General features: G+C 38.5%; 2 protein-coding genes across 4 annotated transcripts in view; both read right to left on the bottom strand.

Moving 5' to 3' along the window:
• Positions 1 to 5,632, bottom strand: part of ATP8A (ATPase phospholipid transporting 8A1) — a 32,616-nt gene extending 26,984 nt beyond the window's left edge. For all 3 annotated transcript variants that reach the window (XM_011299307.1, XM_011299304.1, XM_011299306.1), the window contains exon 1: positions 5,085 to 5,632. The gene's annotated coding sequence lies outside the window, so the exon portion shown is untranslated. The remainder of the gene's footprint in view (positions 1 to 5,084) is intronic.
• Positions 5,633 to 6,805: 1,173 nt separating this feature from the next.
• Positions 6,806 to 13,285, bottom strand: part of kibra (WW and C2 domain containing protein kibra) — a 52,956-nt gene continuing 46,476 nt past the window's right edge. Inside the window, exons 7-11 of the mRNA XM_011299303.1 lie at positions 11,627 to 13,114; positions 11,090 to 11,176; positions 9,294 to 9,483; positions 8,044 to 9,182; positions 6,806 to 7,929 (exon numbers count right to left, since the gene is read on the bottom strand). Of these exons, the coding sequence (XP_011297605.1) occupies positions 7,584 to 7,929; positions 8,044 to 9,182; positions 9,294 to 9,483; positions 11,090 to 11,176; positions 11,627 to 13,114 (3,250 nt within the window). The 3' untranslated portion in view covers positions 6,806 to 7,583. The remainder of the gene's footprint in view (positions 7,930 to 8,043; positions 9,183 to 9,293; positions 9,484 to 11,089; positions 11,177 to 11,626; positions 13,115 to 13,285) is intronic.

Genomic DNA, 13,285 nt, shown 5'->3' with positions numbered 1-13,285 from the left:
TTTTCTTGAACTCCGATTCTGCACGATTTTGCCCCCCTGCTTCAGGGCTAAAGTAAGAGGGTACAAAAAAAAGTGCACAGGGTACATTCAAGTACTCAATGAGTACAATCCAAACCAACAAAAAAAAGTTAGATTTTTCAAACTTCGATGCCAACTTCACATAGCTGTAAATGAGGGTACCATTTTGAAATAATTTAATTTTCAAATTACGAAGAAGTAATAATCATTGGAATTATCATCTCTGTATTCGAACGATTATCTTTATCAATAGGAGGCATTTGATAGTAATAGCGCTATTAAATGCGAGAATGTCAGTGAAAAAGGGTACATATTTCTTTTGTGTGGATATAATGGGTTGTGTATCTGGGTTACGTCCAGATCTATGTTTCTGGCGGGCTATTCACTGGTTAATAAACGCTGAATGTCAGCCCTCCAGAGTCTACTAAATGCAATATTTCGTAATATTCAGGGGACAGAGTCTATAATTGTCGCCCCATCGGTGTCGTCCAATTATTTACGATATTATCTGGACGTAAGAGAGAAATGATAAAAGTGATTGAGGGAAGGAGGAGGAAATGGGCTTGGTGAAATCAATACCATCAATTTTATATATCAGGATTATATCGTGCCACGGTGGAGACGCACCCTTTTTTTTTCTCAGGGTCGAATTTTCTACTCGATACTCGATAGCAAACATCAGACAATGGACACGCCCTGGGGCGGCGGGTGGAGGTCAGTTTTTATAAAATTCATGAAAATTGGAGAGAGTTTCACGGGAAATTCACGGTTGCAGGGAAATTGTCGGGAAGAAATTGAAAGAGTACAGTGGAACGACTTTCCCAGTAGTTTCCTCGCCATTTTGTTGATGACATTGGGAACATCATGCATATATTCAAGAATGAAATGAGAACGCTATTATTTATTCATGGGAGTTCAATGTGAGGGGCTTATTGACTTGGCAGAGTCACGAGAGAAATTGCCGACTTACGACTTATTTTTTATGCAATTTTTTAATGCAATTTTTTAATGCAATTTTTAATGCGATTGATTTTTCACATACACCATGAAAATAAGGCGGATGTATAATATCAATAAAAAAAATTCTTGAATAAATGAAATTTTGATTTTTTCATGTGCCACTCAGGCCACACGAATCGATTGAAAACGATTGTTCTCCGTTCAGCACACAACTAAATGGAAATTGACACGCAATTTAAAATGTATTTTACCCACTTTTCCATCTGTGTACACGAACGAATATAATCTATTTCAACATTTATCTTCTGAAACATCGAAGGAGATATTCTATGCGTTATTTTCAAGGAACGATAAAATGATCAATGTATTGATTCTCAACTTTTGAAAAGTGACGCAGGTAATTACGAGTCATAGATTATCACTCATTGTTATTTATCTTCTCATTATGGCGGACTGTATTTTATGGGGAATAAACCAATAGGTTCACAGAGATAATAGTAAACAGCCTCTGTCATTGCACAGCAAAGCTATTTCGGTTTATTCCATTGAAAACATAATTTAGAATAGGTTTATCGTTATCAACGGTTTTAAATGATTTTTTTTGGGATGAGGTGTTCGTCGGGGTATTTAGGACAAAAGTGATAAAGTGTACACACCCACACCATTTTTATGCAGCAGAGGAGTGAATCTGCCACACCCAAAGGAAAACCTGTCTACTTTTAGCTGATGTGTTGTAGATGTGTGACGCAATATGTAGCTGTCATTCCAACGAAAAATGATTGCACCCAATTCGTTGAAATGGACGAACACGCGAGGTAGACGAATGACCATTTGTCTAAAAATTCAACTAATAAACACGATTTCACACCGAATGAATTACTCCTAGTTTTTCTAAGAGTTCAAGGAGAGTAATAAAAAGGTTATGAGGCTGTGAATTTTTTTTCCCCGTCCAGAGAATTGTCGTCAAACGTTTCATTGATTTTTTTTTTCAAGCGGAGATCTCAGACTGGACGACACATTCTGGAAATTTAACGGTCTAGGATTAGGTTTGGCGTTTTTATCTGGAAAGTCTAAAAACGAACGCCAATTATTAAAAATTATAGAGTTATAAATATTCCTTAACTGATAATTGGATTGACGTAGAAAATAAAAATAGGTTTTTCCATCGATTGAGCGTTGAAATTATAATTCGTGATTCGACAGAATGTGAGAACACAATACCATGAACAGATTCATACGCAATGCGTGAGGAAGAAAAGAGCAAACAGAAACGTAGAAAGCAAATAAATCACAGTGAGAAAAGTTTTCAAAACGTATTGGTAAATGCAAGTATTTTATTTCCGCATGAAATTATTCTACTCGACAAATCAATTGCTTCAATCAATTCCATTTCCGGTTAAAACCCACTTTCCTCTCTTCATTAAGATATTAATTTTTCCAGTTACTTTTTCAATTACAAACAGTAGAATATGAAGTGGAATGAAAAATACAATCGCATTCAAAATCCAATTACCTATATATCAACGTTCAGCGGCTACAATCTGTGCGCTCGAAAAATTTCAAACAAAAAAACAAATAACCACTTCATCACGACGAACAAAGGAAAAATTTGGACCGTGGAAATTGGTTTTGCCGGAAGATTTCATCGTTTATTGGACCTGAACGTCAGTACCGAGTGTTGTTTAATAGCTCGTTATGATTGACTGTGACATTCTAGCACTTGTAAATTACTCTCATGTTTACGAGAGTAATTTCTGTTGATGGAGTCAAGGTAATCGTCACGACCTCCTCACAAATTGGTTTAATGAATCACCATTGTAATTTGCAGTACCACATAACTTATCACGTAATCCAATTCGAGAATTTCATTTAGTGCCAAATATTCAGAGTATCTGGAGGATCAATTCACATGTGGTACCCCGAATAAATTCGTCGCAATGGATCATGTAAATATCACTACTGATTTTCATGTGCTCATCCAATTAAATCAACCTCATGCCGAACGAAGTGCACATCCAAAATTCACGGTTAAATTGCTGATGTTCATTTCACAATACTAATTTCATATTTACTGTGAAACTACATTCATCACAGGAAATTTCAATGATGCAACTTGACTATTTTACGTGATTCAGCCATTCGAAAGATAATTGGTAATATACGGTTGCGTACAGCTGTATTTTTAATATTAAATTAAATGAATGTGCCACATTTTCCTGACGATTAATAATAGCCGGTCATTGAGTGCGATTTTCACCAAAAAATTATGAAAGTTCAGATTCACATAAATTGAGGAAGGTATCAGCGTTGAGAATCGCGAATTTCAAGCTTTGCGGATGAGTAAGGAGATAGAAATTGAAAAAAAAAATGTACCCATTATTTTAAAAATATTATTTTTCATCCCCCACGTTTCTGTCCCAGTTTCCAGACAATCCTCAATCCCCCTGGCATGCTGCAATGGGAATCACCCTCAACAGTACCAGTGGATTGCACTCGAGTGCAATACAATGTATTTACGCACCCACACGCACAGAATGGTCAAACGTGTTCAAAATAGACAGTGGTAATTAAACCCCTGTGGATTCACTGGTATCCCGTTGAATAACCCGTGTGAAAAATCCCAAAAAAAATTTCAAAAGAGGAAAATAAAATAAACTGAAAAATATTGTCGGAATTCCAATGTTTAATTCCTCATCCGTCGAACCATTGCAAATCAAACTTTCTATTTTTAACACTAAAACCATAAAAATATCGTCCCATGACGTCTTCGGTGTCGCGATTTCTACGCATTAACCGTGGAATATCGTCAGGTTATGACTACCTGTTCGGCAAGCTTTAAATTTATCCATACCTCGTACGTCAAGTTATAGGTTTACTTCATAAATATTACAAGTTTACGACCGAGTTCTACTTAGTGAGTTTCAGTAGTTAATCCCAGCGCTTTGTTACTCGGCATCAAGAAATTGAATTTTGAAAATTCTCGTTTACTCATCTCCGATTTTTGATCCACCTTGCAATTATCGAAAGATCGGGTATTTCCCCTGTGTGAAATCGAAACCGTAAATTGATGATTAACTGTGTACACTCAATACGTTATCGTATGGATATCAGTGATCGTCAACATGTCAAGATAAGCGATAACGAAATTCATCAGGAAATTGGAACGGGAATATCTTTTTGAAATATCAAAGGGACAAACATGTGGGAAAATAGTAATGAAGAAAATAATTTTTATTGGCTCTATGAGGGCTTTTGCCTGACTGCCATTTAAAATATAAAATTTTAATCAATTGGACTGCATTAAAGCCACGAAAATCGCTTTAAAAAAGATAACGAGGTGCTTGAGGAAAATAATAACTCCTCCCATTGAAATTAACGCTTTTTAAAATCCCATTATGAGAAGAACTTTTCCCTCAGCATTCCTCGAGTATGAATTATTATATTAATGTTTAATTTGATCTGTCGCCCCAACAGAAAGCACGATCAATCCATCAACGACTCTGACCTCTAAAAATGGTCAATGGAAGGATTTTCATGAATAAAAATAACTGTCACGGTTATTTCTTACCATTAATTATTTCCAACATTTCCATTTATAGAATTACATTTGGAATGCAAGAAAAATCGAACATTAGCTGAACATTAACATTGAGAATACGGGCATTAGATTAACTTAATCGTAATGAATAAAATTTGCAATACCGGAAATTACCGTCTGACATGATATGAAAATTTAATTTGTCACTGAAACGATCACCCCTGCTCGTACGATTACATTACGTAAACATGAGAAGTTTGTCAGCTGTTGAAATCCTCTCGAAATTAAAAAAAAAACTTTCCCGCCAAAACAAAGAATGATGATAAAATCGTCCCAAAAAATCAATAATATTTTCTCATTTCGCAGAGTCCCAAAAAAATGGTGAAAATACGGAATTCGTTATTTCATCTGCAGAATTTTGCGCACTGTAGAGATTTTTTAAATATATTTTCAAATTATTTTCTAAGATCTTTTCCTAACCTCAAAGACTCAACCATCCAGCATCCCTGGATTTGACCCAACATATTCATTGAATTAATAACAGTAGCAAAGAGTACAAAGAACTCACAGTAATTCAGTCTGGAGATAATCTCGGCTAGATTATCCTCGTGATTCTGCTCATGTTGACAGCAAGCTAGCATCTCAATGGTTGATATAACGATAACGATAAAATACCGAGGACAAGTCGAGATGGACCACAATTTTTGTACTATTTTCACTTGACCCGTGGAGAAATAAATAAAAGAAAATGTTTGAATGACGTCTCGGACAAAAGCCCGGACTAGCTGTAGCGCTTTTTAACGTTCGAGATGAGCGATAATAGATCCAAAATTTTCCACTGACCACTGGACGGATTTAGAACACATCTTGAGGATGAAAATGATCTTCTCTTCATATCATCGTACAACTTGGGCTGTCAGGGTGAATTTGTTTCGCTCCCGGGGGTGTTTTCACACTCAACTCACGCACCACTCACGTCTCCTGGGAATTGACGAGGAATTGATATCGTGTCTGTTGACATTTCCAGGATTTATTTGGCCATCGGGTGATGTAATTTGAGGAATAAACAGGTGAATGCAACAGCCGCACGTGCGGCACGCGAGACTGTCGAGTAATGCATTTGCAATGTTGTATCCGGGGGTTTGAGCTGCATTGTTTTGGAAATGTGGGGCTTTAGGTGGTGGCGGTAGAGGAAACGTAAAGAACAGTTGATAAATCGTGCTGCGAGAACTATTTAGCCACTCGATTGAAAGCCAGTTTATCGACTGCTGGTGTTTGGAGTACATGTCCGGTGGTAAGAAAAAAGAATAGTATAAAAATTGAATAATTTTTCATCAATTATTTATGTACGAACCATTTTTACAAAGCATTCATTGTAAACATTAATAATACATGGGTATTGTTCTCTACGCCATCATCATACTCTAGTTGTTCAGTGTTTAATTTTTTAAATCGTCCGTTCGTTATTTACGCAGTATTTATAATGGGTTAATTATCAATCGATTCTCTCCAGTTCCTCTCGCGTATCTAAAAAATAATTCTGTTTACATACAACGTTATATGTATACATATATATATATCTAATATATATAATGAAAATTTAGAGTAATATTTATAACTATGTAACGCAATCGATCGGTGCATATGTACAGTATTATATACAAAATTGAATTCTTTTATTAAAAATAACATTCTTAATGTTTTTTTTTTCATTTAGCGTGGTTTTATTTTTTGCTAGATTCAATTTCCAATTTATGTGATAAAAATCTAGTGCTCCTCCCTTCTGATTATCCCCTTTCATTTGCCTCACGAACGATGTACGACTTCCGTTAAACTGCGGAAGCAGTAATCGTGGTTGAAATAGAAAAAAAAAACTCACGTAATGATTTCTAGCATTTTTTTTTCTATTTTTTTGTTCTTCTTCTTCTCTGCTTCAATACCGGTACGAGGGTAATCATTCATTAGTGCTTTGCGTGTCTAGATCAACTAGTTTACAACATTAAAAAAAAAATGGAAAATGAGATGAATTGAATTTTCGTCAGTCCATTAAACCGTTTTTTTTTTAAATGACTTTTTTTTTGTGAATGACGTGTGAATTGATGAGTAGCTACGAAATTTTGGGATAGGCTTAGAGAATCATTTTTTAATGTGAAATTTTATGATTTTTTTTTCTCACAACTGACTAGTTTTCGGGGTATTTTTGAAAATCCAAAATTACTCTTGGAAACATTCGGTTTGGAGAGAAAAATGTAAGGATTGTAACATTGATCCTTTTTTTTCTCATGAGTATTTTTACACAAACTTTTGCATTTCGCTATTCAATCGATTCCAAAAGAGGTCTATCATCATTTGGTATAATTTATAGGTGAAAATTAGAGTTAAAGGAAATAAAGAACACCTGAGAATTATTTTCCCCCTCAATTCGGAGATATTAAAACTACACATTTACCGAGATTATAAACCCTCAATTATTCAAAAAGCCATTAATTTAACTCGGCAGTTAAACCGGTGACTAAAGCCATTCATTTTTCAAAATGTCGTGAGTCTTACGCAGACGCAATGTTCATAAACATTATGTCATCAATCACTGTTTGAATTCATAATTTTTTCTTCTGTCTCTCCCTCGTTTCATGATTTTTTTCTTCTGAAGGCACTCTTTATTAAATTACAAAGCACAAGAAAATCACGTAGCTCAGTATGAGCAGAGTTCTAGGCACTCGTTGATTTTTGTTCTCGACAAAAAAAAAACATTGCGATCTCTGTAATCGTTTTAAAAATTTTGTACATTTTCTATTGCATTAATTCCAGGAGGTTTAGATATTTAAGGCACAGGATTTCTAGTTTCTTTTCTCCATGTTTTCGATTGTTTATCTCCATTTTCAGTGGCAGTCCAGCTGCTCGGTGGGTGACGTGCCCCATTTCTCAATAAAATCATCGATGAAAAATAGGAAACAAATTGGAGCAGATATTCGTCTGAACGAATTTATGAGTTAAATAGTTTTATCGCACATTCGTTTGGAATTAAATAATTTATGTATTTACATTTTTTATCTTCTTTTCTTTCTGCTCAAACCTCAACACCGAGGACTCTGTCCACTACGTACTCGTACCTCTTCGGCTCGCCATTTGTTTCCTTACTTTTTTCATCGGTTATCTCCCGAATTGGTTTAATCATGTCAGTGCCATTCGTTGTAACTTGAACACTTGTACTGGTTTTAGACATTTCTCTAGTGTCAATTCGCGCACTTATAATCGTTGAATTTATTGCTGATGTGTGGGTAATTGAACGAGAGATGTGGCCAGTGCAGGGCTCAGATGAGTGACGTTTGTGGTGAATTTGGATAAATTCTTGTTCGTCTGGAGGAAGAACTGGAACGTTGAGATTAACTCGAGTGAAAAATGCCATTTTTTCTCTGAAAAAAATTACCACAACGATAGAATTCATAAATTTCATCAATATATATTATTTATTCACCATAATTTAATTAATAACCATTTTATAAATAATCACAAAAATTCAAACTCACTTGAAAGATATAATATCAGGTTTTCCCTTCCCCGCTTTAGTCTTCCTCAATTTATAAATCTCCTTGGACGTCTTCTTCAGCATCTTCTCGACCTTTTTATCCTCTGCACTTTTCCCATTCTTTCCACTCTCAGCCTGAGCCATGAGTTTCTGAAACTTGTGATCCTCCAATAGCCATCCAGCAAGATCGGCGTCCCCTTTTTCCCTGGCGGACTCCAACCTCTGCTTAAGATCCCTCAGCCTGTTGAGCTCATCATGAAGATTATTCAGCCTGGCATGCTGTGCCTGAAGGTCAAGCTCCAGATCCAGTGATGTTCTAGCAGTCTGTGGTAAATGTGTTGACTTCTTGGAGACAGTTTTGCAACTTAGGGCTGACGAAGGTCTTCTCCAACGTAACGACCTCCTCTCCACGGAATTCCTTTGGAAAGGTCCACCACGCCGATAAAGAGGCATTGAACTGTCACTGTCACTTCTATTTAACCGACAGATATAATGATTTCTACTGACTGCAGCGCTCGGTGAGAATGTCTGACTTCTCTTAATGAAGATTGAATTTTTGTCGTCGTGAACTGCCCCAGGTACAATTCCAGCAGCTGACAATTTCCTCTGCTTTCCCTGCTCAGGTATAAAAATGCACTCCGTGTTGGTCTCCTTGTCCTGTGTCTTCGTGGACTCCTCTAGATCCTCTTCCTCCTCCTCCTCCTCGTGCTCTAGCACATCCTCCAGGACATTTTCCTCCATCATGAACTCCACGAGAATACCTTCCTCATCGCTGTCCTCACTGCCACTGTCACTGTCTCGTTCCTCATCCTCCTCTTCTGGACTCCCAAGGCAGTTCTCAAGCTCTTCCAGACGAAGTGAGACAACTGTTTGAAGCTCTTCACAGCCCTGATTGCGGGTCAGCGTGGAGGTCTGCGAGCTGATTATAGTGCTCTCATCGCTGCTCTCCTCTTTGGTGTTTTGGGACTGAGTGCTTCGGTAGACTGAGATATCTGATTCCTGTTTATCGTGACGATGCTTTGAGGAGGATGAAGGGGTTGCTGGAGCTGAGGGCTGCATGAACCGGAACGAGAGGATATTGTACCATTTCACCGATGGGGACTCGGGACTGAAATCTGCAAGTGAGACTTGGGCTGAACCCTGAAACAAAACATCAAATTCAAAACAATATTCTCCAACTCGAAGGAATATTCAATATTCATTCATCTAATTTTACAACAGGCAAAAATAATTTCATAAATTTATTCTTACCAAGCACTCCTCAGATTCCCCACTGGTGCACCAAACATTGACCTGTAATGTTTTCGTGTATAATTTATTGAGTGGAACAGAAATTGGAAAGCTCTCCCCGAACGTCGGTTTTCGCAAATCCGTCACAGCTTTAGTGCAGCACGTGTGATTGATCGGTGGTTGCATGGGCAGTAAAGCGGCCTTGATGTACCTATACACACAAAAAAAAAATACCTAATATGAGTGCAACGTGCCACCGAGGCCCTACATTCCATTAAATAATCATTAACACTAGAAAAGTTTGATAGAAGAAACAGGTGTGATTCCATGAGATTTAATATTAATCCTGTTGGGGGATATTCGTGGATGATAAATCCACTCTAAATCCATTGGCCTTTCTCCATTTCATATTTATGATCCCTTCCCCTTCTCATTATGGCGAGAGGAAGGGGTACCATAGAATGACCGAGGCAACGAAAATTCTTTGGAACGCGCCACTCGACCAACGGAATTGGCGATAATCGTTGCATAACGGCGTTTTAACGCAGGCACACGGTAGCCTGGTCATTGATCCAGAGGAGTTGCCTTGTGTGCCTCTCTCATTGGGTTTAAGGATATCCAAGTACATTCCTTAAGTTATTGCTTCCGAATGGAGGCATTGTAACTGAGAGATAAATTTATTCTTGCAAAATATCCATTTATCCGATAAAATCATTTATCACTAGGAAAAGGAATTTCCTCGAATTACTTGCAGACGATCATGATTAGATTGTAATTATAATTATCCATGAATTACTATTTTCCACGTGCTCTTCAAGAAATTTTTATAATGATTAGTGATTTATTCGGAATTTCTCAATATTATTTCTGCACGCTTGCCAGTCCAGGGGATTTCATAATTGCATTCCAATCTTTTGGGATGTGTCGTTGGAACGAGTGGGGAAAACTGAGTTTGCCGCGGTGTTTTCAGAGAAAATATTTTTGGAGTTTCGAAAATTTTCGTCTTTATGCCAAGAGGGAAGGGGATCGGTGGAGATGTGGCTGATGTCATGGGCTGGATCAGACGAATGCGTGGGTTTGAGAAATTTCGGAATTCGGTTGAAGAGAATTTCTCAGGGATGAATAGGATTTTATCGTTTGTCTAGAACTCGAATCGAGAGCCGGAAAATGATCGAATGTAAGATTATTATTAGAATAAACCTTATTCATGAGCAATGACTCAATATTCGCAATATTCGAAACGAAATTAATGAATGAGTAATCAATTTGAAAGCGGAAAATATTTTGAGAATTTTTATTGTTAGGGTGATTGCATAATCTGAGAATTTGTTGGAAGAAAAATTATCTCCGGAATTTTAGAAAAGGTCATGATATTTTTTATCCGAATCCACTTTCTTTCACGGGTATGTGTCCGTAGGATTATTCATAAATGAGTTTTCGACATATCATTCATTTCAATACGTTAGTACGGGAACTATTGCGGGGATTTTACGAGAATCTTTTCGTAGAAACAATTATGCAATAAGCTTGAATGCCCGACGGAAAGTCACAGGTTGAAAAATAACTGAAAATCTTATATTGATGAAAAAAATGGTCAAGTGACCGTGATGCAAGGTTTTTTTTTCAGTATAAGCGAGAACGTTGTCGCTATTTTAGATCTGGCGCCCTTCACCGATCCTCAGATTGCGGTGAATCAAGAAATGCCTTTTGAGCAAGACGAATAGGGGCCTCATTCACTTGCTCTCTGTTTTTTCTAATACCCCTTAAATAATCTAACATCTTACGAAATAGATTTCAAATAGAAAAATTCAACTCACACTCGAGAGTTGTCAGGTATGAAGAGGGCAGCCAGATTTCTCGCTCTTTCTATGCCGATATGGAGTAAGCCGTCACTCACGGAATACCTAAATAACAGAAATTAAGTAACCAGTTAGAAGAAATAGCATTTCCATCAGTTTCAATAACAATTAAGCAAGAGGGTAAGAAACCAGATGAGTCAATCACGAAATATTTTGCAGTCCCATGGAATTAGAAGAATTCCTGTTTGTAAAGACAATTCGAGAATTCTGATGCAATTCTTTTCAATGTTTACGAAATCTTTTTTAAATCGAGCATAACTCGAGTTCATTATTTTTTTTTTTTCATTATGATTCACGCACCATAATATTGTGTGTGGGACCATAATATTGATTGGCATGGGAAACCACAGGAAAAACTATGTCGGTACATGGGGTGTCTATATTACCAGCCTCCCGCGCGCCGATGTCCATTGAAAAATTCCCTTCAATGGGGAATCGAACTCTCAACTTTCAGAAAGTATAAATAAATAAATAAAAAATCAGGAGAGCATTTACCTCAGTTTAATTTGCACTTGAGCAGTCTCCAGATTCATCTCACCAAAGGAAGTAGCATCGACACTCTGCATACCAGACAATCTCCTCCTGTTGGAAGCCTCAAAAACCCCAGAGTCTCCTGCAACACTTTCATCCGAAACAGCCGCAGAAACGGATCTCGTATTAGTACCCGAGCTGCTAGCTCTCGATCTGCTTCCAATAGGCGGTGGAGTTTCGCTGATAGGTGACAAAGGAGGTTCCTGAGGAAGTGACAATGCTGGCCTTCCCAAACCACTCCCCTGAGACATATTTCCACTCTGCATCTCCAACGGTGGCTGAGGACTGAACTTGAGTTTCTCAGTGCTGGCAGTTATTTGTTCCTGAATGGCTTGCTGACTCAATCTCAATTCAGCGAGTTTGTCTTCAAGCTGACACCTGTCTAAATGTGAGGTTGCAGGACCGAGAAGTCTCTGCTGCTGTCGCCTCTGGAGTTCTACTTGTTCATAAGCAGGAGGTGGACCCATGGGTGCATTCTCATAGAGAGGAGACACAGGGGGACTGACGGACGAGAGGCTAGATCTGGGAGAGAGACTAGGTTGTGATCTCCCAGGGGATGGTGTCCCCATACTTCCCAAATTCTGCTCAGAGCCTCGAAGAAGCCTCTCGACTCTCCTGTGGAGGTCCACCATATCGACTGGCCTTTCCTGCTGAACAGGCCCCAAACACTGAGGGCCTCCATAGATGTCCGTAAAACTCAAACCTGAGCTCAAGCTTCCCTTGCTGCTCGTAGTGCTCAAACTACCAAGACTCGAACTGCTGCTTACCGATAATGTACTAGCGCTGAGTGTCTTCAACTGGCCCTCCAGCATCGCCATAGATCTCAAAGCATCTCGTAACTGCTGCAACAGCAGTTGCTTTTCCTCGTGCAATCTCACTCTGTCAGTTATCGTCTTATTTGATAGCTCCAGGGCATTATTCAAATCCTGCTCCAGTCTTCTGATCTCGCACTGGATCTTCTTCATGTCTTGGTGGGTTCTGGTTCTTGGTGTGATACTCCTGAGTTCTCGCAGCAATTGCTCTTTCTCTTGGAAAAGCAGAAGCTTGTCCTTATCACTCTCTGTCTGACCTGGTGTCACTTTCTCCTCGAGGTCAGCGAGCTGCTGTTGAATTGATTGAATTCTTTTTCTCGCCTCGTCGTATTGTAATCTCATTCTCGCCATTTCAGCTAGGCGTGTGCCTATCGGCACTAGCTCACCGGACAAATCCGTCTGGGAGGCTGTGCTGAGCTTCTCTTGGGGGAGACTCAGGGTGCTTGCGTCAGGACTTCCTTCGCACAATTGTAACCTTGTCAGCTCATCCTTCAGTTGGGCTAAGGATTGCATTAATTCCGCTTTCTCTTTCTCCCCGGAGGACAGAGATTTTTGGATATTTCGGAGTTCTGTCATTATGGCCTGGGCTTCCGTTATGTTGTAGCAGCCGCCGTGGTGGGCATTCAGTTTTTGTTCCACGCTGGAAAAGTCATGGGTGTTTAACCGATTCATTGGCTTTGCAAGGAATTCCCGAGAGAGAGATTCTCTGATTATTCATATTAATTCCAGTCCTTAAAGAGAGGATTAAGGCATAAGTGTAAGGACGAGCGCCGCGCTTGACCTGGAATTTATTTTAATTCATCTGAACGCG

The sequence above is a fragment of the Fopius arisanus genome, unplaced genomic scaffold (genome assembly GCF_000806365.1).
Source record: "Fopius arisanus strain USDA-PBARC FA_bdor unplaced genomic scaffold, ASM80636v1 scaffold00014, whole genome shotgun sequence".
Classification (NCBI taxonomy): Eukaryota; Metazoa; Arthropoda; class Insecta; order Hymenoptera; family Braconidae; genus Fopius; species Fopius arisanus.
This window is presented reverse-complemented; position numbering and strand designations above follow the sequence as displayed.